Source organism: Heloderma suspectum, chromosome Z, assembly GCF_057233095.1.
Source record: "Heloderma suspectum isolate Gila_16-S chromosome Z, 16-S_ref, whole genome shotgun sequence".
Classification (NCBI taxonomy): domain Eukaryota; kingdom Metazoa; phylum Chordata; class Lepidosauria; order Squamata; family Helodermatidae; genus Heloderma; species Heloderma suspectum.
Genome location: NC_139476.1, coordinates 5,013,356 through 5,038,060, shown reverse-complemented (window position 1 = coordinate 5,038,060; position 24,705 = coordinate 5,013,356). Strand labels below are relative to the sequence as shown.

At 50.1% G+C, this 24,705-nt stretch overlaps 1 protein-coding gene and 1 non-coding gene across 2 annotated transcripts; both read left to right on the top strand.

Annotated features, from left to right (window-relative positions):
* Nucleotides 1-657: 657 nt before the first annotated feature.
* On the top strand, nucleotides 658-19,049 carry EEF2 (eukaryotic translation elongation factor 2). The gene is made up of 15 exons (XM_084826377.1): nucleotides 658-781; nucleotides 4,169-4,383; nucleotides 5,400-5,581; nucleotides 5,824-6,035; nucleotides 7,567-7,745; nucleotides 9,526-9,631; nucleotides 10,352-10,465; nucleotides 10,608-10,746; nucleotides 10,870-11,065; nucleotides 13,776-14,034; nucleotides 14,730-14,837; nucleotides 15,786-16,139; nucleotides 17,159-17,341; nucleotides 17,434-17,566; nucleotides 18,280-19,049. Exons 1-15 carry the CDS (start codon nucleotides 779-781, stop codon nucleotides 18,471-18,473), a joined length of 2,577 nt encoding a protein of 858 aa, XP_084682503.1. The 5' UTR covers nucleotides 658-778; the 3' UTR covers nucleotides 18,474-19,049.
* Nucleotides 9,713-9,784, top strand: LOC146333543 (small nucleolar RNA SNORD37). The gene has a single exon (XR_014786522.1). It is a non-coding gene; the product is annotated as a small nucleolar RNA SNORD37 (small nucleolar RNA).
* Nucleotides 19,050-24,705: the final 5,656 nt, after the last annotated feature.

Below are 24,705 nucleotides of genomic sequence, written 5' to 3'. Positions count from 1 at the left end.
AAATTGCATTAAATATTAGGTGCAACACCATTTACATGAAAACATATAAGCAGACAGCACACACCCAGACACCATCTATCCAAAAAAATGTTGTTAGAAAGCAAACAGTTGATCCAATTAATATGTTTCAAAGATTAATTAAGTAACCTTAGCATTTTAGCTGTTATATTTCTATACCGCCCCATGGCCAACCCTCTCCGGGCGGTTCAGAAAAAAATAAAAACAAATTGCATTAAATATTAAGTGCAACACCATTTACATGAAAACATATAAGCAGGCAGCACACACCCAGACAACATCTATCCAAATTTTTTTTTTAAAGCCAACAATTGATCCAGTTAATATGTTCCAAAGATTAATTGAACTTAATGCTATTATTTTTAGCGACAGCAGGACACGTGGGTGCAACCTGCGTGCTCGCTTCCGGGTTGATTTAAAAAAAAAAAAATTCGCCACGCATGCGCAAACTCTGCCCAAGCACCCTCCCCTCCCGCTTGTGGACCATAGAGTCGCCCTCACAAAGAGAGAGAGAGGGAGAAACCGGCCGGCTCGCGCGCATGCGGCCCCAACGCCCGGCTAAGCCGCGCCCCGCCTCCGGCCCTGGCCCCGCCCTCGCCGGCTCCTCCCTATAAAAGGCGGCCCGTTGACGTCAGCGTCCTCTTCCGCCCGCTCGGCCCCTGCCAACGAGACAGGGCCGCCGGAGCCGCCGCCATTGTTGCCGGCCTTTTTCTTTCAACCCCCCCCTGCCCCTGCGGAGAATCCGACGCCATCCGCCACCATGGTGAGCCGGCCGAGGCCGGGGCTGGCCCAGTGGGAAGCCGGGGTCCGGGGGCCGCGTGAGGCGCTGGATGTGGCCGGGGTTGGAGCCGGGGGCAGGCCGCGGAAGGGGCGCCAGGCCGGGGCTGGAGGCCAGGCCTCAGCTGGAGCCCGGGAGAGTGGGAGGGAGGGTTGGCGGGTGGCTGGAAGAGCCCCTGGCAGGGGGAGGCGGGGCCAGCTGTTCCACCCCCGCAGCCTTCCTGATCTGGTGCCGTCCTAACCTGGGGCTGAACTCCAGCGCCGGGGATGATGGGGGTGGTAGTCCGAACCCTCTGGGGGGCGCCAGGGGGCCTAGTCCAGCCTGGTCAGGTGTGTCGGACTCGACCTCTGGCCAGCATGGCCGGGGAGGATGGAGGTTGTAGTCCAAAGCCTCTCGGGGCGTGGGGGGGGGCTAGTCTAGTCCTTCTCAGCCTGGTCCAGCGTGCTGGGCGCCAGGTTTGGCCAGCGAGGTCGGGGAGGATGGAGGTTGTGGACGGCTCACAGCCCCGGGAGAGGCCTGCGTGCCAAACGTATCCGGCCGTCTCCATCCACAGGAAGTGCGTGGCCCGAGTCAGATGGGTTGGGGGTGGCTGTGAAAGGGGGCGAGGGGGGGGTCATGTAGCGCTGCTTGCCACTCTGATATTTAAGAATTACATTTAGGGGTGAGAGGGTGTCTTGCGACTATCCCTTCTCCCTGGTCAATTTCTTCTGTTGGCCCCCTTTAAAAAAAAAAAAATGCACAGGAGGGGGGAAGATATAAGGGAGGGCCTGCCCTTACCCTGTTCGGCCTCACCCGAAATTATTTGACTGTTCTGGCTGAACAGAGAGAGGTGTGGGGTGGAGTCATAGAAGTGGGGGGGGGGTGCTTCCCTTTCTCTCCCCCCCAATAAATATAATCTGCATTAATATAGGGCTGCTACTTCCTGGTTGCTGTGTTGGGCGATCTCCCTCTCCTCCCTTCCAAGGTTTATTGTTTTTGTGAGTGGGTTTATGCATTAAAGGAAGAGGGGCCCGGGTGTTTGGGGCTGTGCAGTTTCAGCCCCTGATTGGTTTTGTATAACCTTCGCTAGCCTGCCATGGATTTGGCTTCCCCTCGGCAGGAGCTGGGTAGCATTCGCAGGAGGCTTGGGATCCCCATATGGGCAGCATGGCCCCAGAATTCCCCGTGTGTTGAAATAGAAGTATTTTGCTGCGGAGGGGGCTCAACATGTCTGCCCAGGGAGAATGGGGTGTGAAATGATGTGGCAAAGGGGTTAGTGGTGCGGAGCATGCTGGGACAACTCCATGATGTTCTCCCGGCCGAAGGGAGGTACTGCAGTGTGCCGAGCAGAATCGTATTTTTTCCTCCTGCGTTAAAAGTCGTCTTATGTAACCCTTCAGTCTTTGGGGAGAGGCGCCTGGCACCTTGGAAGTGGACTCCACCCCAACCCAGTGACCCTGTTTTCAGATGGCCTGTCCAGAATGAGAGAGCTAGCCTCAAGATGCTGAAAAAAAGTTTTATTAACAAGCCTAGGGCTTCTTTTCAGCATCTTGAGACCAGCCCTCTCATTTTGGATCTATTTTGGATGCTTTCCAGTGTTCTCAGACTTTCAGATGGTCTGTGGTGTTTGTAACACAGTCTGTGGTTTTGTGGGGGCCATTTTAGAGCTGCCAGGGGGTTTCCTTGTAAGGGAAAAAATACCTGAGCTCAGAGGTCCACAGAACTGTGAGAAGGAGATGAGGAAAGAATGTTACTCTAATTTCCTGGTAATTTGGATGTGCGGTGGTTGTGCCTTCTTAAACAAAGCCAAAATAAATGCGACAGGAATGTGCCGTTGGCCATCTGCCCTCTGTTTTTTTTTAATCTGAGTGTTTTCCATGATTGCCTCACAGTGTCCACGTGCCCAGCTGTGTTGGCTTTGAAATATCAAAGCTGGGACCTAGAGAAATACTGCCCTTGGCTGGCTGAGGTTAGGATCATAGGAAGTTGCGTTGTCCAGCTGTTTGTCTACCTGGCCCTGTATTGTCTGCTGTGAATGGCAATGCCTCCCTGAGGTTTTTTGGGCAGAACAAGGGGCAACCTGGTGGCCTCCCCAGCTCTTTCTTAAAAAGGAGACTGGGGATAGAACCTGGGGCTTCCCTGCTCTGCCACTGGTTTCTGGTGTTGTCCCCCCTCCCCCATTTCTCTACTCCCTAAACCTGTGTATATACTTTGCTTTTTCACTACAACTTCCTGAGCGCTTCCCCCCCCCAGGGGGGGAGGCATGCAAAGTGAATTCCCTACTGCAGGGTGGGCAGGAAGTAGATCTCCAGACATTTGGGGCTTCAACTCCCAGCATTCCTGCCCATTGGTCATGCTGGCAGGGCCTTTGGGGAGTTGTAGTCCAAAACAACTGGAGATCTACCTTCTGCCCACCCCTGACATACTGCACCCTATGGACCATAGGCCGCGTTACTGTAGGTTAGGGGTTCTAACACAAAACTCTCAAAAGTGATTTTTATGTTTACATGTGAGCCATTTGGAGATTTCATTATATTAAGTGGTATATATTGCTAATAAATAAATCACTAACAGAGTTGTACAAAAGACCCGGTCAAAGGCAGCCAATAATACACCCATTTTACAGGTGAGGAACACGGTTTAAGAGAGAAGTGATCAGTGCAAGGCCAGCCAGTGGCAGATACGTACACACACACATATATATATATGTATTAACTTCAAATATTGGGAATTTTAAACGTTTGATCTACTAAACCATTAGCTGATGGCAGCCTCTCTAGCTGTGTGGCCAAGTGAAGGTAGCTGGCACGTGATGGGAGCACCCGAGACTATTTCTGTATGTATGTGTGTGTGCGTGCGTGCGAGTCTATTCGAATGGTTCAGATAAAGTTTAGATGCAGGAGTATGTTTATCCCCACAAGAGAGAGAGAGTTTGGTGCAGTCAGAGGCTGAGAGTAACGGTTTGTAATGATGGGTTAAGCCTTATGGGGCAGAAGGCAGATCTGGCCCCAATATTTGTATGAGCAAATAGTTCAGGACTAGACATGGTTCAACAGTCATGGAGGTGGCCATGGTTTGGTGATCTGAAGCTCTCCCCTCCCCCCAGGTTTGTGCATTCTTCTCCCTCCTGTTTGTGAAAAACTGTTTGACTCGCTGAGCCAAGTTCAGCAAACCGTGGTTGCTGCTGACCATAGTTTGCCTCCAGACCAGGAACTGGAACTGTAGGGGTTTCAAATTCTTGCTTTGGAGGCAAGCTAGGTAGAGTGATAACCTCTCTATTCCCACTTCACCATCAAGCCTTGGTGTCCACCCCCATCAAGGAAACTGAAATTTAAACTGACTTGAACATGTCTTCCTGGATCAACCACATTCTCTTTCCCTGCCCCCTTCCAGGTGAACTTCACCGTAGACCAGATCCGGGCCATCATGGACAAAAAGGCCAACATCCGGAACATGTCTGTGATCGCCCACGTGGATCATGGGAAATCCACCTTGACGGACTCGCTGGTGTGCAAAGCTGGAATTATCGCCTCGGCCCGTGCTGGTGAGACCCGTTTCACTGACACGAGGAAAGATGAGCAGGAGAGGTGCATCACCATCAAGTCCACGTAAGTCCTCCCCTGAGTTTTCCTTCTCAGGTCTGACCCTGCCAGAGCAGGAACCCTCAGAGCTGAGGGAGGGCCTGGCCAGGCACAGTGGGGAGACATAAACACGTGTGTGTAACTCTCCCATCAGAATCAGTTGGGCTTGAAGTTAGAAGTGCTAGACATTGGCTGAATTGTGCCCCAAGCATCTGTCATCTGCTCACATGTAATACTAGGAAATGGAATCCTTTCAGTCAAGGATGGCTTCTGATGTGATACCTGGCAGTGTGGGGGTGTTGACGAAGGAGTGAGCAGAGAAACAGTTCCTCCGCCTGTGTGGGGTACGGATCACAGAGATCTCTCCAGTGAGCCGTGTTCATCCCTGCACTGGCCTGAAGCTCCACATTCAGCTCTTGAGGGAGAACCTTCTTGGCTTGTGGGGGTGGCTGAGGAAGAACTCTGCCATTCTAACCCCCCCCCCCTTAATGGAGTGTATTGGCTGATTTGCATCCATCCACTTTCAGCACCACCACTGCCCCTTAAACGGGCAGGTGGTTGTATATGCTGTAGTACAGGGGTAAGTAACCTAGGGATCTCTCGATTTTTTCGGGCCACAGCTACCATCAACCCCAGCCAACATGGCCAGTGGTTAGGGATGGTGGGAGTTGTACTCCAAAGTGCCTGGAGGGCACTCAGTGATGTGGAACTGGTTCTTTGTTGATAATTTGTCTCAAAGACACTAAACTCACCCAAAACAGAGGCATGGCTGAGTGTGTGCGGTTTAATCCTGGTGCTTTTTGAAGATCAGCCGTAAATTTCCATTAATGTTCTGTCCTGGCTTAAACTGCCAGGAATGTTGACGTAGCTTCTGATGGATTGGCAAGGGGACACAGCATCCTGGGGGCTTGAACTGTCCCTGGATTGGGAATAAGTATTGTCCTTGGGGGGTGGGGGGGTTGCTCCAGGGCAGCCGGGTCATATGTGGGCGATGTGTAGCTGAGTCAGTGTTTGGGCTTTATGCCTCCTCCCTCCTCCTCCAGGGCCATCTCCCTGTTCTATGAGCTTTCAGAGAACGACTTGGCGTTCATCAAGCAAAGCAAGGATGGTTGTGGCTTCCTGATCAACTTGATTGACTCCCCAGGCCATGTAGATTTTTCTTCAGAGGTCACGGCTGCCTTGCGTGTCACTGATGGTGCCTTGGTGGTCGTGGACTGTGTTTCTGGTGAGATGCCGCCTTGTCTTGGGGTCCAGAGGTGGGGCCTTGTGCTGGCCATGTCCTGAGGGCAGTCTGCTCGACTGGTTAGCGGGGCTATAGGCTGAAAAGGGGAGGGGGATACTCGGGTGTCCCTAGGCTGAGCAAGGCCCTGCCTGCTCCATCTTTTCTGCTCTCCCCAAAATTGTGCCATGACGAAACACCCCCCCCCCCCCCGGGGTGCCAAGCTGAGCCCTGCTTCTCTTCTTCAGGGGTGTGTGTCCAGACGGAGACCGTTCTGCGCCAGGCCATTGCTGAGAGGATCAAGCCTGTCCTGATGATGAACAAGATGGACCGGGCTCTGCTGGAGCTCCAGCTCCAGCCAGAGGAGCTGTACCAGACCTTCCAGCGCATTGTGGAGAATGTCAACGTCATCATCTCCACCTACGGGGAAGGCGAGAGCGGCCCCATGGGCAACATTATGGTGAATAAGGCCGGGGCGGCAGCGGTGGGACACAAGTCTCTCTTCTGGCCTTCCAGGATCTCATTTATTTTATAATGATTTAAAATACGTTTTATCCTGCTCATCAGCTGGGGGAAAAATGCAATCAGTCAGCAAAACAAGGCAGTCCCTGCCCATCGGCTGCCCATCTAAATAGGGACACAACACACAAGGAAAAAAAGGATGGGGAGGGAAGAGGGAAAAAATGAATGAGTCTTTCAGCTGGGCTGGTGGAATGGCCCTGCTTCACCCTCTCATCTCCTGGAGGGTGGGGAGGTGGCCCTGATCGTCCCCTTTGTCTGCTCCTGTCTCCCTCGCTCCTTCTTTCCCAGGGTGAGTTGATGTCAGCCCTGTGAGGTGGGAGAATTCAGCTTCCATCAAGGCAGAGCAGGAGTCCCTGTGGGGAAAGCTGTCTTGCTCAGAAAAGCGCGGAATACGTCTTGGCTTGATACAGTTCTAGTGCTTCTTTTTTAGAGGTCCAGTTCACCCTTTGTGGAAGCTGCTTTAGGCTTTTTCCTGTTGGACAGAATAGGGGGTGTTTAACCAGGGGTGGGCAGACTTCAGGCTTGTGGGAATCTGCCCTAAAACTCCCAAGATCCACCAACCAGAGCTTGGTGCAGAAAACTTGGAATTAAAGAACTCTGAGCCCAGGAACAAGTTTGGAGTAGCAGGACTGAGCAGAGCTCACGGTCCCCCTTATACACACACACACTCTTCCTGGTTATCCTTAAGCTTTCTTTTAAGCAATATAGTTTCAAGGTGGGGCTGGGTTCCGTTTGGTGCTGATGTTAAACAGTTGGGTGCCTGAAATCATTGAGGAGACACCCAGAGACCTACCAGGAGACCTAGATCTACTGCCTACTCTGCCACAGAGGATTTTTTATCCCCCCCCCCCTTACAACATGCCAGAGACAATGTTTCCTTTCTGGCACACAGTATTCTGGACAGGCATCCCCCGAGGAGGGGGAATCACTTGAAGTTATCCCCAAGGTTACTTCAATTCAGGAATGCAGAACCCCTTTTCAGGCCTCAAGGGCCACATTCCAGTGGTGGGTGAAGGAAATGGGTAGGGCTGAAAATGCCAGCATATTGTAACTTAAGCTTTGGGAGAGGCATTTCAACCTTCTAGAATGGGGCGGTGGTGGGGGGAATGCACAAAAGCCGGGAAATAACCAAAGGGGGGGAACCGGGAGAGGGGGGTGGGGCAGCCCCTGAGTGAGGTTCCCCGCCCCTGTTTTAGTTCTGCTTTCCAGTGAAGAGACAGCCTTGTTGGAACAATTCCACTTTAAGGGGGTAATGAAGCGAGCCCTAATCCTGTACCTCCCACATAGAACAAATATTTCATGAGAAGTTTGAGCCTATGTTCTGTATTCCTTCCTGGTTTTCTCCTCTGGGAAGGGTGAGGGAGGAAATAATGGCTCATTCAAGGATAAACCTCCAGTGTGGCTGAAATGTGGGAGTACTGGATTCTCATGCCCAGGGCCTTGATGCGTTGCCTCTCCTTGCCTTCTAGATCGATCCAGTTCTGGGCACCGTTGGCTTTGGTTCTGGGCTACACGGCTGGGCTTTCACCCTGAAGCAGTTTGCTGAGATGTACGTGGCCAAGTTCGCAGCGAAAGGCGAAGGGCAGCTGAATTCTGCTGAGCGCGCCAAGAAAGTAGAGGACATGATGAAGAAGCTGTGGGGAGACAGGTGAGCGGCTTGGGCAGGATCCAGCATGTAGATCTTAGTCCAGCGTTGAAGAGGGCTCTGAACTGATCTCTCCACCAGCTTTGGATGGGTTATTGATAATGGAGGAGAGGGAGAACAGCAAGAACTGAATCTGAGCATCGTTGTGTTTACAAAGGCATTGAGTGGCTGTGTGGTGTCTTGTACAGATGCAGGGTAACCGGTCTCAGGCCTCCCTATTCTGGCACCCTCCAGATGTTTTAGATTTCTGGTTGAATCCTGTGGAAGCCCTACTTGGAGTAGACCCATTGAAATGAATGGGACAGGTTAGTTATGACTAACTTCCCGTTCATTTCAGTGGGACTGCTCTAAGTAGGACTTTAGTAAGACTCTACCCTTAAGCTCTCATCAACCCCAGCCAGCGTGGTCAGGAATCCTGGCAGCTGTAGTTCAAATCATCTGGGGCCCCCAGGTTGGGGACTGCTGCTACATACGTTGTTTCTGTGAACTGAAAATGTCAGTGCAGTGACAGTAGATTTCCTGTGTTGGGCGCAGAATTAGTGTTGGTCAGAAATTTTGAGTTTAACTGACCATAAGCCTGGGCTTACTTGCCCCCCCCCCACAACCCCCCCTTTTTTTCCTATGGGCCTTGTCTTTGGTCACTGCGCTATCAAACTAATCCTTCAGTGTTGGGCCAGCAGGACAGGGCGAGCAAATTGTGGCCAAGCTCTGGGAAAGGATGCAGCTGCTCATGTGGGCGCCCTGCCCAAATCAAGCTTACAGGCTTGTGCTGTGCATAAAATGGTCCCCCAAGGCCAGAAAATAGGGAGGGTATTTGGGGAGGGTATACAACTCTCCACTTCCCCCTGAGCGGATCCCCAGTCTGAAAACTTGATCATGGGACAGCAGTGAAAATTCTTCCAGAATTAGTGTTGTTCCTGCAGAATGCTCGGTGTCGGTCTCAGCAGGTTGAGAGACCACTGGTGTAGAGCAGGGGGTACGGAATGTCTTTTGGCCTGAGGGCCAAATTCAATTTTGCAGCAGCCCTGGGGGGGGGTGTCCCAGTGGTGGGTGGGGCAGAGGGGGTGGGGCCAAAAAACAAAAAATCCCACCATATTTTAGCTTAAAGTTCTTCCTGCTGATAACTAAGAGAGCCAGTGTGGTGTAGTGGTCAGAGTGTTGGACTGGGAGTCAGGAAATCTGAGTTCTAGTCCCCACTCGGCCATGGAAGCTCACCGGGTGACTTTGGGCCAGTCACAGACTCTCAGCCCAGCCTACCTCACAGAGTTGTTGTTGTGAGGGTAAAATGGCAAGGAGGAGGAGGATTATGTATGCCACCTTGGATTCCTTAAAAAGGAAAAAAGGTGGGATATAAATGTAATCAGTCAATCAACTAAACTTTAAGAGACACATTTTAATCTTTTAGAACGGGGGGGGGGGAACTGCATGAAAACTAGGAGACCACTAAACAACTGGTGGTTAAAGGAAAGGGGACATGGCGACTCTGGGGAAATCCAAGAGGGCTGGATTGGGATGCCTGTCCCAAGGCCCCCTCCCCTCCCCTCCCCTCCCCTCCCCTCCCCGGCCTAGAGGGCTGTGAATGGGCAACTGAAAGTTGACTTTTAAACGGGAGAGCAAGGCTGGACCTCCGACTGCTTTGTGTCTCGGGATAGGAATTTGGTTCTTAAAAAGTGGTACAGACAGCTACCAGGAAGTGCATTGGGGTATATCATTCTGAGAAGGAGACAGGGCAGGTGCTGGCTTCCCTGGCAAGCTGACGCTTGCAAGCCTCCTCCCCCCACAGGTATTTTGACCCAGCGAATGGCAAATTCAGCAAGTCCGCCACCAGCCCTGAAGGAAAGAAGCTTCCGAGGACGTTCTGCCAGCTTATCCTAGATCCCATCTTCAAGGTGAGCCTGCCTTCTGCTTTCCTTAAAGAGCTTTCTTGGGGCGTGGAGGGTGCTTTTGTCATCTGGGATAATAGATCTGTGCGTGATGATGGACAAAAATTTCTTCACTTTGACCTGACATGTATGTTTGAAGAAATTTTGAAAAGTCTGACACAAAACGTTGGTTGGTCACACCAAAGCTGTCCTAAAGAAACAGCCTTCCCCAGCGTGGCTCCAGATTATGGGACTGCACCTCCCATCATCCTGTGCTGCCTGGGAATTACAGGAGGTGTGGTCCCGCACATCTGGAGGGTGCCACAACGTTGGGGAAGGCTGTAATAAAATGTCTTCAGAATCTATGTCAAACTGCCCTGCCCTGGTTTCTTCTGACCCTTGACACAGCCAAAAGGTTTGAAGGGCCAGGGTTGTGCTGCGCATGAAACTATCTCTCAAACATGATGCTGACAATGGGCTCTTCTGGCTGATCCTCCCTTGTAGCACTTGATCGTGCTCCTCCTTTTGACCCCCCAAACCCTCGAAAAGGCAGTTCACACAGCATGGAATGCAGAAAGGCCCAAGTGAGTTGATGGAAGGAGGAGTTTTGCTGTCTCTCCCTTGTATGGCGCTGCTAGAAAAAGAAACCTGGCTACCTTCTGGAGTCTCCTTGATTCTCACCTACCTGAGCGTCTCCAGAGAAGGCATAACCCATTTCCATTGTGTGATTTTTTGTTTTTAAAAAAGGTGTTCGATGCAATCATGAACTTCAAGAAGGAGGAAACGGCCAAACTGATTGAGAAACTAGATATAAAGCTGGACAACGAGGATAAAGACAAGGAAGGCAAGCCGTTGCTGAAGGTGAGTCTGGTAGGGGCAGGAAATCTTGGTGGGGAGAAGCTCTCTTGCATGATGATTCCACTGCCACACGACCGGCTGCTTTTATCATGTGAGTTTTCCTTCTGATGACTTGAAAGCCCTCTGATTCTCCCCCCAACTCTAGGCTGTGATGAGACGCTGGCTGCCTGCTGGGGAAGCCCTGCTCCAGATGATCACCATCCACTTGCCTTCCCCTGTCACAGCTCAGAAATACCGCTGCGAGCTGCTCTACGAAGGACCACCTGATGACGAGGCTGCTATGGGTAGGTAGCTGTTGCCCTGCGGCAGAGAATTGGGAGGCGGGCGCAGTCTGCTTGGAGCTCCTATGGGAGGGTTTGCGGTGCCCCGGGACCCCCTACGTAATCGTCTCCCCTCCCCAATTCCAGGAATAAAGAACTGCGACCCCAAGGGCCCCCTGATGATGTATATCTCCAAGATGGTGCCGACCACCGACAAGGGCCGCTTCTATGCTTTTGGGCGGGTCTTCTCCGGTATTGTATCCACTGGCCTGAAATGCAGGATCATGGGACCAAACTACACGCCTGGCAAGAAGGAAGATCTGTACCTGAAGCCAATCCAGAGGTCTGTCTTAAAAAATGGCTGGGTTTTTGTTTCCCTGCCCCTTTCTCCCAAATTTGTTAGGCTCGGGGTGCCAGGAAAGGCTCCTGTGATTAATCTGCTGTTGATGGCTTGGAGCACGTAACATCCTTGTCCTAGCCTGATCCATGGGTTGGCCACTTTGCCCCAAGGTGATCACGGTGACATGCAGCAGGGCTTAAATCACAGTGATAAACACATAGTTTATAAATTGGCTTTAAACAACAGGGACAGGCAACTTGTGGCCCTCCCTGTGTTTCGGCCTACAACTCCAATCTTACTGACACTTCGAGAGTGTCAATAAATATGTGGATGGGGGTGATCCTGTAGATGTTGTTGACTTGGACTTCCAGAAAGCTTTTGACAAAGTCCCACAGCAAAGACTCCTGAGAAAACTTAGCAGTCATGGAATAAGAGGAGAGGTTCTCTTACGGATCAGTGACTGCTTAAAGAACAGAAAGCAGAGAGGAGGAATAAATAGTAAATTCTCCTAATGGAGGGATGTAAACAGTGGGGTCCCACAGGGATCTGTATTAGGACCAGTGCTTTTCAACTTGTTCATAAATGATTGGGAGTTAGGAGCGAGCAGTGAAGTGGTCAGCTTTGCTGATGACACCAAACTATTTAGGGTGGTTAAAACAAAAAGGGATTGCAAGGAACTCCAAAAGGATCTCTCCAAACTGGGAGAATGGGCATCTAAATGGCAAATGCAGTTCAGTGGAAGCAAGTGTAAAGTGATACTTGTTGGGGCAAAAATCCCAACTTCGTATAAGCTGATGGGATCTGAGCTAGCAGTGACTGACCAGGAAAGAGATCTTGGGGTTGTGGTGGACAGCCTGATGAAAATGTCAACCCGGTGTGTGGCTGCTGTGAAAAAGGCAAACTCCCATGTTAGGCAAAATTAGAAAGGAATTAAGAATAAAACTGCCAAGATCATACTCCTGTTATACAAATCTGTGGTGTGACCACACGTGGAATACTATGTACAGTTCTGGTCACCACACCACACCTGAACAGTTATATTGTGGAGTTCGAAAAAGGGGCAGCTAAAATTATCAAGGTGCTGGAGCATCTCCCCTATGAGGGAAGGTTACAACATCTGGGGCTGTTTAGCTTAAGAGAAAAGGTGAGTGAGGGGAGACATGATAGAGATACAAAATTATGCGTGGTGTGGAGAAAGTGGATAGGAAGACATTTTTCTCCCCCTCCTGTAATACTAGAACCAGGGTTATCCCATCAAGTTGATTGATGGGAGATCCAGAACAGATAAAAGGAAGGGCTTCTTCACAGAGAGCATAGTTAAACTCTGGAATTCGCTACCACAGGATGTTGTGGTGGCCACCACTTTGGATGGCTTTAAAAGGGGACTGGACAGATTCCTGGAGGAGAAGGCTATCAGTGGCTACTAATCCTGATGACTATGTGCTTCCTCCAGAAGCAGAAGCAGTGAGCCCATGTACGCTAGTTGCTGGGGAGCATGGGTAGGAGGGTGCTGTTGCGCTCATGCCCTGCTTGTGGGTTCCTGGTCGACAGCTGGCTGGCCACGGTGTGAACAGAATGCTGGACTAGATGGACCCTTGGTCTGATCAGCAGGGCTCTTCTTACATTCTCACCATTTGTCTGTTGGCTAATGGGAGTTGTAGGCCAGAACATCTGGAGGGTCACAAGTTGCCCACCCTGGCCTTAACACAAAGAAGCAGCGGTAAGCCCATTACTACATGCTGGATTTAGAAGGCATGTAGAAATGAACTTTGCCTGCTGGAAGTTCACAGTTCATTTAGCCGGCTCCCCCATTTAGAAGATCTCTGCTAGCCAGGCTTGAGGGGTGGAGCTTGGAGAGCTGCTGCTTCTTGGGAGGAGAGAATCCTGAGTAGATACTTCATTTATTGAAGAGTTTATATCCCAGCTTTCTGTACTAGATGCTTAGGATGGCTTATCGAAAGTTCTGTAAAACAATCATAAATGCACCAGCCACTGGGACGTTAAACAGAAGTGTCAGAGATAAGACTCCTCATGCTGGAGAGCAGTCCCTTCACCTCTGCCAGCAGGCAGGCCAAAAGTCAGGACTCAATTGGGTCTTGCATGGCAGGGAATCCCACGGTTTGGATGTGCTGACGGTCTAACTTGGCAGAAGACACTTCCTTTCTGAGACGGGCTAGGCTGGGAACGGTGTCCCATGTTCCAGCGAAATGCAGGCAGTGAGAAGGGTGCTACTGGCACAATTCCTCTGGGAAGATCATACTCTAGGTGCTGACAGAACATCCCATCCCTGGATCCGAGCGTGCAAGGATGAAACTCTGGATCCTGACCCCTGGGACAAGGTGGAAGTGAACTTGCAAGGTAGCCGTGTTCAGTCAGCTGCAGCCGAGGCAACAGAGTCTTGTGCCAGTAGTCTTTAAGGTGCCACATTTACTCTGGCGGAAGCTTTTGTTTGCATCCAGTCTGCCAATTTGAAGTAGATACTTCATGCAACTGATGAAGGGGGGCATGTCCACAAAAGCTCATGCCAGAACAAGCTTGCTAGTCTTTTAAGGTGCCACAAGACCATTGTTTGTGCTCATGAAAATAATCTTTTAGATACTCAGTCTGCCTTCTGTGGCTATTGCTGTCAACACTATAAGGATGCCAGTCTCCCAGTGCGCCCCCTCCCATTGCTGCGCTCACACCTCCCTTGTCTGATTTTCCCCCTCCCCAGGACCATCCTCATGATGGGCCGGTACGTGGAGCCCATTGAGGACGTGCCTTGCGGGAACATTGTGGGGCTGGTCGGCGTGGACCAGTTCCTGGTCAAGACGGGCACCATCACCACCTTTGAGCACGCTCACAACATGCGTGTCATGAAATTCAGCGTCAGCCCCGTGGTGCGTGTGGCGGTCGAGGCCAAGAACCCAGCAGACCTGCCCAAGCTGGTCGAGGGGCTGAAGCGGCTGGCCAAGTCAGACCCCATGGTGCAGGTGAGCTGGCGCCCTCTACAGGAGGGGAGGGCACCGTGCCTTGGCGCAGTGGGCCTATGTCTGAAGCATCAATGCTTTTTTGCTAGCCTGCTATGTTTCAAGGGCTTGTAGCAGATAACTAGTGCTACTGTTTTTGAGATGTCAAAACGGAAGGCCTACAGAGCTGGGGCAGAACAGGAGACCGTTCTGAGTCCGTGGCCTGTTTGTCCCATCTTAGGGGGGCAAAAAGAGGTTGCCCCAGACACTGGGGTTCCCAACTTTCTTGGTCAGTCAGAACATTTGGAATTTTTGAGAGGGTGTCATAGGTGATGTTATATAATGGCTGCAGGAGGCAGGGGTTCTCCATTCATGAACTGGCCTCCAGGGTGGTAACAAAACACCCATTTCCTAGAAGGCAAACTGGCGAGACTAAAAGAAAAGGACTTTTCCTAAGAACCTTCTCTTAAGTACGAGGTGGAGGTGGGGGTTGAGCTCTTAAAACACAAAACCTGCTCTTTTGAACCCCAATAAAGCCCCAATAAAGCGTGCCAGTCTCCCCATTAAAAAAATAACTCCTGAGAAATGAATAGATAATTGGGAAGGGCAGGGAGCCTGGCGGGTGCCAAGAGAGGTGTCTGTGGGCGCCATGTTGGAGAGCCCGACAGCCTGGAATGCCTTTTGCAGCTGCTCGGCACTGATGCCTTCCCTTCTTTCAGTGCATCATTGAGGAGTCTGGGGAGCACATCATAGCAGGTGCTGGGGAATTGCATCTGGAAATCTGCCTGAAGGATCTCGAAGAGGACCATGCCTGCATTCCCATTAAGGTAGTTCACCTCCCGTCCCCTTCCTCCTTCAGCCCCTGCTGGCTTGGCGGATCAACTAGGTTGCTCTGGTGGACAGTGGGCATGATGTGCTTGAGCGATGTTTGTGAGGCTGGTTTCAAACTGAAAAAAAAGCTGCTAGTCCTTGGCATGGCAGCTGGCCTGGAGTAAAGCTCAGAAGCTGGCGGTGGGGAGGGCTCCAAGGCTTCGGGCCGTCTCCCGGCACTGCTGAAAGCATCAGAATACAACAAAAGCCGAGCCCCTGTCTGGGAATCATAGGTCCCTTTTAGCTTCAGTGTCTTGTGGGCCTGCTGTCTATGGCAGGGATGTGGATACTCCAGCTTGTGGGGCCTCCTTGGGTCTTAGCCCCACCCCCAATTGTCTGGGCTGCCGAGTGGCTAGACTTTGCCCAGTGCGGAGTGCTTTACCATGGTGGATAATAGCTATGGTGCTGCGGAGAAATGGATTTGACCAAGTTTCCCGTTAGCCTAAGGGATCTTCTCTTTGGGGGTGATGGGGTTGGGTGCCTGGCTGGCTGCTTGATTTCTGTACGGTGCCTTGCCCTGGCCTTCCCTGCTCTGCTGTGAATAAGTGATGCTGCTGTCGCTGCTGGACTGTTCAGTCGCTTATGAGGCAGAGAGATGGCAGAATTCTGTCCCTGAGTGGGACAAATTCACTTCCGTCACATGAAAATAGGCCCAGAAAATCAGCAAAGAGTGAGTGCCAGAATAAAATGGACCTTCTTTAACCTGGTGTCCTCCAGTTTGACTGCACCCCCAACACGTTCTGGGAGTTGCAGTCCAGCACATCCGGAAAGCACAAGACAGAAGGCTGGTGCGGAAGATGGGGCTGTTTTGCGGGGAGGGGGGCGCAGTACACAAGTTCTAGGTTTATAGTTTGCCGCATGGTGTCCGTTTGTGGGAGCTAATCCTTGGGCTGTCCCTCCGACAGAAATCCGACCCAGTGGTGTCCTACCGCGAGACTGTCAGCGAGGAGTCCGGGGTGCTGTGCCTTTCCAAGTCACCCAACAAGCACAACCGCCTCTACATGAAGGCCCGGCCGTTCCCCGACGGCCTGGCCGAGGACATTGACAAAGGCGACGTCTCGGCCCGCCAGGAGCTGAAGCAGCGGGCCCGCTACCTGGCCGAGAAGTACGAGTGGGACGTGGCCGAGGCCCGCAAGATCTGGTGCTTCGGCCCGGATGGCACCGGCCCCAACATCCTGACCGACATCACCAAGGGGGTGCAGTACCTCAACGAGATCAAGGACAGCGTGGTGGCCGGCTTCCAGTGGGCCACGAAGGAGGTGAGTCTGGCCGGCCCTCCACGGTGGCCAGCCGCAAAAGGGAGGCTAGCGGGCATTTTCCCCCTTGCCTGCCTGGTCTAATGGCCTGAGGAAGCAGGGGCCTTTCTCCTCCTTGGGCCTGCAGGAAGAGAGCCGAAACATGGGGCATGGGTGGGGCGGCAGACATGATACCTTCCCCAGTAGTCAGCCAGTGGGGCAGGCCCCTGCTGCAAGCCCCATTGCTGAAAAAGCAGGGTCTCCTCAGTAGTGACATATGACAGCTGTGGAACTGCTCAAGAGATAGGATATTATCCTGCCCAGTTAGGGGTGGGGCTATAGCTCAGTAGCAGGGCACACATTTCGCACTCTGGAGGACCCAGGTCTGACCCCTGGCATCAGACAGGGCCAGGGAAGACTCCTGAGCCACTGACAGTCAGTGTAGGCAATGCTGAGCTAGATGGATCAACGTAAGGCAGCTTCCTCTTTAAATCTGCCCTTTATTTGGGATCATGAGGACAAGAATCTTCAGTTTTAGTAGAAGGACTGTAGCTCTGTGGCGGAGCCTCTGCTTTGCATGCAGAAAGTCCCTTTTACTCAGGCAGGGCTGGGAAAAGGCTTGTCTCTGTCTGAAACCTTGGAGAGCCCTGGCCAATCAGTGCAGGCAAAACAGAGCAGATGTTCTGGCTTCGTATAAGCTGGGCAGTCGTGTGAGGTTTCTGTATTTTATTTCTATCCTGCCTTTATACCAAAAAGCAGTAGTCAAGGAAGTTAATGGCACTCAAGGCAGCTGTTCTGTTCACTTTGGGTGGACAACTCGTGGTCCTCCAGATGTTTTTGGCCTTCAACTCCCATCCGCCCTAGCCAGCATACTCAACGGTTGTGGGATCATGGGAGCCAAAACATCTGGAGGGCCATAAGTTACTCCCTGCTGTGTTAATGGCTCTTCAACTCATCCTGCCTGCCCCCAGCTTAGTGAGGTGGAATAGGAAAGCTGACCTTTTAAGTGCCTGGCTCCTGTTAAACTCCTCTGCTTTCCCCAGGGTGCACTCTGCGAGGAGAACATGCGCGCTGTCCGCTTCGACGTGCATGATGTGACCCTTCACGCTGATGCCATCCACCGGGGGGGCGGCCAGATCATCCCCACGGCCAGGAGGTGTCTCTATGCCTGTGTGCTGACGGCCCAGCCCCGCCTCATGGAGCCCATCTATCTTGTGGAGATCCAGGTGCGTATGATCAGGGAGGGCAGGAGTGTTTCCAGGGGGAGCTGCCTTGGTCTCCCCAGCCCTGTTTAATGTGTCTGCTCACTTTCTTCCAGTGCCCGGAGCAGGTTGTGGGTGGCATCTATGGTGTCTTGAACCGGAAACGAGGCCATGTCTTTGAAGAGTCTCAGGTGGCCGGCACTCCCATGTTCGTGGTTAAGGCCTACCTCCCTGTCAACGAGTCTTTCGGTGAGTGTGGGCTCTTAGCCAGGACCCAGTTGTCCTGCGTTTTCTGGAGGGCGAGCAAAAAGGCATGTGTTGCTTCCAGATCATTTGGTTGATGCCTGATGGACAAGCATCTGGCAGTGTGATGGCTCCTGATTTCTCAAACAGAGGGTTATTGATTTGAAACTCCTCCCCCACCCTCCCAGCCCAAAAGGCACTCAGGCCAGCTTACACAGATCAGAAATAAGACGGTCCTTTTTACTGACCTCTAATTAACGGGCATGGCACAAAAGGGAAGGGATGAGGAGGGCAGAGGAAACAAGCTGACTCGAGCAGTTGATTCTTCGTTGCAAAGTTCCACCGGTAAAGTTATAGCTGGTGGAAGCAGCTGTGTGTCGCCAAGGCAAACGGAAGTAATGACTCCATAGTCCAGTTCTGTGTTTGCGTTTCAGACTAATGGGGGCAAGCCCTGCCCATCAGAACGGGGTCACCGGGTTACTGCTGTGTTCACCACGGGAGGAGGGAGGAGCGCTCAGGTGGGCAGGGGCTTTGTCGTCAGAGGGAGACTCTGCTAAGCTTTGGTGAAAGGTCATTCTTCCAGTCCCTCTTGATATACAGAACAGGCCGTGGTAGCGAGATTTAAGTAGGGCTTTGTGTAATACCTGACTCTGGTCCCTGTAAATCTAACATCTTGCTTGCTTTTCTAATGCAAGGTCTTTTTTTCTTTCTCTCCACAGGTTTCACAGCCGACTTGAGGTCGAACACGGGGGGGCAAGCTTTCCCCCAGTGTGTGTTCGACCACTGGCAGATCCTTCCTGGAGACCCCTTTGACAGCACCACCCGCCCATGCCAAGTGGTGGCCGAGACACGCAAGCGCAAAGGGCTGAAGGAGGGCATCCCGGCATTAGATAACTTCCTGGACAAATTGTAAAAGCCAAAATTGCAAATGCAACACCAGATCTAAAAGAATAAATGCTAAAAAATCGCTGTTTGTGGGACTCCAAATCAAAACTAACTAGCATAACATCGTTGGTGCCACAGGTGCTTTGGCGGAAGGCTGCAGCCTCCTCCTCTGTGCTACTTCAAGTCACGAAACAGTTTTAAAAGGAACTGCTTCAGCCTTAAGAGGTTTCTTATGTTTGCCTCTCACCCAGGCTACTCTAACAAAACACACTTCCATTTGACGCAACTGAAATGTTGCTCCTCCATATTTATTCGAGGCTCAGAAGCAAGGGAGGAATAAATCAGGTTTTCCTCCGTCGATCTGGGGGGTGGGGGAGCAACCTTCAGAAAAGGAAAGGGTGTCTGAAATCCATTCCGTTCTCAAAAACGTTGGATTAGACGCAGGGGGATGATTTGGGGCCTTGTCCCCGGGTTTTTAAGGAAGAGGAAGATGAGGTTTTTCTAGTTGGGTAAAAGCTAGAAGGCCTGGAGCTTTTCTGCTCATGGGTTTAATTGTGCAAATCAATGTATTAGTACCACTGGAATAATAAATTTAATAAGATGATTGATCAGGTTTCATCTTTGTGTTGAATGTCTTTAGAGCTGTTGGGGCCTGAGCAATGCTGGAAGCTATAGAAGGGAAAGATCAGTAGACCTATAGAAATCCCTTATTTTCAAAATGTGCATTTTTGAGCTTCACAGCTCCCCCCGCTCCCCAAAGGGTGCTAAAGTACAAAAGAGGCATATGCACTGTAGCAGAGTAGATGACAACAGGTTTTTGTGTGTGTAGAGCACGCTTTCTTAAAAAGACAATAGAACTGCAACCTGTCCTGGAGAATTGTCATGCTCTTTCTGGGCTGTCAGTGGCTGAAGCTTGACCAGGTCTAATTTTTTGCGAAGGGCTGGTCAGAAAGGCAGCCTTGTGTTTTTTGTGGGTAACATTTTGTTCATATCCATTTTGGACAGCAGTTGACCCACTGAAGAAGCTGGCCTCTATTCAAGCATTTTGAGACCACCACTTTTACCCACATTAGGACAAGTTTCAGTTTGTTTGCGCACCAGTGTCTGTGTTCCTGAGGGTATAATATTGTGTAAGGTGCTGCAAGGTTCTTGTTGGTCTTTCTGCAGTAGATGTAATGGCTGCCTTGGGGAAATCTAATTCAAGTCACTCTCTCCTGACAATTCTACTCTAGGTGATTCCCCCCTAAGAATGATAGTTCTCTGCGGGAGGGTGTGGGGATAGACAACTTGAACAAGTAATTCTTCACATCTGCCACCACCACCAACTACACTTCTTGGGATGATTTGGGCAGTTGTTGTTCAGTCGTTCAGTCGTGTCCGACTCTTCGTGACCCCATGGACCATAGCACGCCAGGCCTTCCTGTCCTGCGCTCTTTCCCGGAGCGTGCTCAAGTTCATATTCATTGCATCCGTGATGCTATCTAGCCATCTCATCCTCTGCCGTCCCCTCCTCCTTTTGCCTTCAGTCTTTCCCAGCATCAGGGTCTTTTCCAGGGAGTTTTCTCTTCGCATTAGGTGGCCAAAATATTGGAGCTTCAGCTTCAGTATCTGTCCTTCCAATGAGCAGTCAGGGTTGATTTCCTTTAGGATGGACTGATTTGACCTCCTTGCAGTCCAGGGGACTCGTAAGAGTCTTCTCCAGCACCACAGTTCGAAAGCATCAATTCTTCGGCGCTCAGCCTTCCTTATAGTCCAGCTCTCACAGCCATACATTACTACTGGGAAAACCATACCTTTGATTAGACGGACCTTTGTCGGCAAGGTGATGTCTCTGCTTCTTACTATGCTGTCTAGGTTTGCCATAGCTTTCACTCTCTAGGATGTCCGGCTCAAGTTCAGTGACCGCACTATCATGGCTATCAGGGACATTCAGATCTTTCCTGTATAGTTCTTCTGTGTATTCTTGCCACCTCTTCTTAATCTCATCTGCTTCTGTTAGGTCCCTGCCTTCTTTGTCCTTTATCATGCCCGTCTTTGCACAAAACGTTCGCTTGAGATCTCCAATTTTCTTGAAGAGATCTCTAGTCTTTCCCATTCTGTTGTTTTCCTCGATTTCTTTGCATTGTTCATTTAAGAAGGCCTTCTTGTCTCTCCTTGCTATTCTCTGGAACTCTGCATTCAGTTGGGTATATCTTCCCCTTTCTCCCTTGCTTTTCACTTCCCTTCTTTCGTGAGCTACTTGTAAAGCCTCCTCAGACAGCCACTTGGCTTTCTTGCATTTCTTTTTCTTTGGGACGGATTTCGTTGCTGCCTCCTGAACAATGTTACGGACCTCCGTCCATAGTTCCTCAGGCACTCTGTCTATCAGGTCTAATCCCTGAAATCTATTCCTCACCTCCACTGTATATTCATCAGGGATATGATTTAGGTCATACCTGAACGGTTTAGTGGTTTTCCCGACGTTCTTCAATTTAAGCCGAAATTTTGCAAGAAGCAGCTCATGATCTGAGCCACAGTCAGCTCCAGGTCTTGTTTTGACTGACTGTATGGAGCTTCTCCATCTTTGGCTGCAAAGGACATAATCAATCTGATTTCGATATTGACCATCTGGTGATGTCCATGTGTAGAGTCGCCTCTTGTGCTGTTGGAAAAGAGTGTTTGCTATGATCAGCATGTTCCAGGTTCCTAAACAGTATTGTTCTTTACAGCATCGGATTTTCTTTTCACCGCCAGACACATCCACAGCTGAGTGTCCTTTCGGGTTTGGCCCAGCCGCTTCACTCTTTCTGACGCTACTTGGAAATACCCTCTGCTCTTCCCCAGTAGCATATTGGACACCTTCCGACCTGAGGGGCTCATCTTCCGGCGTCATATGTTTTAGCCTTGTGATACGTTCCATGGGGTTTTCTTGGCAAGAATACTGGAGTGGGTTGCCATTTCCTTCTCCAGTGGATCACATTTTGTCAGAACTCTCTGCCATGACCTGTCCGTCTTGGGTGGCCCTGCATGGCATAGCTTATGGCTTCACTGAGTTACGCAAGCCCCTTCGCCACAACAAGGCAGTGATCCATGAAGGGGGATTTGGGCAGAGAGGGAAGTAAAAACAGGATGGAACTTTTCTAAATGGTGCTGGGTGAAGACAGCCTTGCTCTCTTTACTCCTGGGAAAGATGTCCTCCAGGTGTTGAACTGCAAGCCCCATCATCCATCACTATTGGCTATGCTATCTCTGGCTGGTGGACATCACAGTCCAGCATCTGGGCTGCTACACTCTGTCTTGCTTTTAAAGTATAACCTACTTTAGGCTGATTTTGCTTCTGGGTGCCGAGGTTACTTGAAAGATTGACTGAATACAACTTGTATTAGTTGTACGAAGCTAAAATGAGAGAAAAGAAGACCGCATGCTGTTCAAAGGCTTATCAAGTCCAAACACAATGGCACTCAAACCCCATCTATCGCTTTCTGTGGTTTACTGCTGATCAATGCGCAAAACATGAAAAGGAAATAATGATCAGATACTATGCTCGTGGCGTACACAAGACTCGCACGTTTTAATTGATATATTGAACGTTTTGACAGGCTCCCTTTCAGCGCTGTGCAGTAGACGATACAGCGTTGACGTAGGTATTAAATTGATAGAAATTACTGGGACACGGCACTTTGGCATTATAACTCTAAAAGTAGAGGGCTGGAAAATAGCCTTAAAACATCATAAGGAACGGCAGCCTGCAGGATATGTTTTTAAGGCCCACTTGAAAACTTGTAAGTCTTACAGCAGGGATGTAGAGTATTGGCCTGAGGGCTGAATTCTGTTTGGGGGAAGCTGGTGTGGGGGGGTGTATTCTGGAGGTGGATGGGGCCATCATATCCATGTATTTTAGCTTTAAGGTCTTCCTGTCAGCAGCTAAACCTTAGGAGAGGCATGTCAACCTTTTAGAATAAGACTTGCACAAAGGTGTTGGGGAAAACCAAGCTAGCAGCTGTGCAAACATTTAAAATACAATACTAGATATAAAATGCCTGGGAAAGTCACCTGGTACTGAAATGAGCATAACATTGAAATGAACATAACAGGTGGGCCTCTCTGGGAAGCTTATTCCACAACTGGGGTGCCACAGCAGAAAAGGCCCCTTTTGCTGCCCACCTCAGTTCCTTTGGTGGAGGTTCCTGGAGAAGGACTGCTGAAGCTGATCTTGCAGTCTGGGCAGGTGTATATGGGAGAAGACAATCCTTCAGGTTACCTCGCTCCAAGCCATTTAGCGCTCTGAATGTTAATACCAGCACTTTGAATCAGCCCGGAAATGGACTGGCAGCCAGTGCAGGTGGAAAAATACTGGCATAAGAGAATGTTGACCAGTTCCCGTTAACCTTGCTGCTCTATTTTGGACCAGTTGAAGTTTCCAGCTGGGTGTCCTGGTGATCCAATCCATCACGGCTCCTCTTATGTTCCTATGGAGCAAAGACAATCAAACAGCTGTATTTAAGTGGAGCCTCCATGTTTAGAAGCAGTTTACTCCTGGATAACCGAGGTCGTCCCCATCCATTTCTTGCCTTGCTCCACAATACTAAAGTCTGCTTTTAAAAGGGGGAAAGAGCCTGTTGGGATCCTGCTGTAAGATGCAGTGATGGCCACAAAAATCAGTAACAGTGTAAGTCTTACATAGAGTAGACCCATTGAAATGAATTGGACTTACATTAGTCACGACTAACTCAAGTTCCATTCATTTCAATGGGTCTACTCTATGTAGGACATATGTTAGATTTTACCCAATGGCTTCCATTCATGGAGTTGGGAGTCTGTCAATGGAAGTTGAACTGAATCTTCCATGGTCAGAGACAGTCTAGCTGTGAATATTTAATTAATTAATTACTCTTAAGTAGCCCCCCTGCTTCTCAGCCCCCCCAACCCCCAGAAAGCTTACCATTAATTAGTAAATAAGACAGTCCCTCCCAACAGGTTTATAATAAAAAATAACATTTAAAAAAGACAAGACACACAAGGAAAAAGGTATGTAGGGAAGAGGGGAAAAAAAAAAGATTTTCAGCAGGATTGCTGCTGCTGGTGAAATAAAGGAAGGGTGTGTGCTGCCCTGTGTTTGGGGTCTTCTCAGAAAGGCATGCAGCTGTCCACTGCTGGAAACAGAATGCTGGGTGAGATGGATGATCCAGTGTGGAAACTCCACTCTTAGAGGCAGTATCAGGTAATTTTAGATTCTGGATCTTTTTGTCTCACACTGTCACCCCATGCCACCGCCTCTTGAGATGCGAATGTCCATCACTCCACTTACTTTGAAATGTGGTAAGCCAGGCCCTCTGCTCCTCACTTCTGCTCAAATATATGCTGCCTTGATGGCACCACTGAACTGGTGGGTATTAGGTGTGTTGAGGCCTAACAAACTTTGGAAAGGGTGCTGGGAGGGAGAAGTCCCTTAGGACATGATTTTTAACAGAAACTTGTCCTGCTTTGCTCTGAAAGTGGCGTGCATAACACTCAAGGCACTCTACACATGCTCAGAGACACACCCTTATCACTCTTTAAAGAGCTGGTGTAGTGTTGCGGTTAAGTAATTGAGTAATTTAAGTACAACTGAGTCCTCAATTCAAATTTTTGCCTTGGCCTGAGGCAAAGCCACTGTTTTCCTCAGTCTTCCCATCTGCGGTATGGGGACAATAGAACTGACCTACCTCACAGAGTTGTAAGGATTCCAAAGATATGCAAAGTGCTGTGAGGACTTGAAAGGGGCTATACCCCCAACATTTTGGGGTGGGTGGGATTTTGAGAGAATGTCATGGGCACTCTCACAAAATGGAGGGCATGGCTATTTACAAAGCACTCATTCTCTAGAAGGCAAAGAAAAGTAGCTCACACAGGAACCCAAGTGCAAGGCAGGCAAAGACCCCTTTATTCAGGGTGTTGGTTGGTAAGTGGGTTTGGTGCTCTTGTTATTCTGTAACCGTTATGCCTTTATTGCATTTTAGTGGGATTCCATGTTTAATTCCATGTTTAAACAGAAAAAAGTTCTACAACTCCCAGCATTCCCCAGCCAGCTATGGGAGTTGTAGGACTTTTTTCCCTGTCTAAACATGCATGGGATTGCACCTTTATTGTTTTAATCAATGTTGAATTATTTCTGTAAGCTGTTTTGAGAGCTGTTTTTTTTTTTGGGTAGAAAGGCAGCATATAAATCAGTATTTATGTATTTGTAATGTTTATATACCGCTCAATATAATAAAATCCCTCAGCGGATCACATAGAAATAT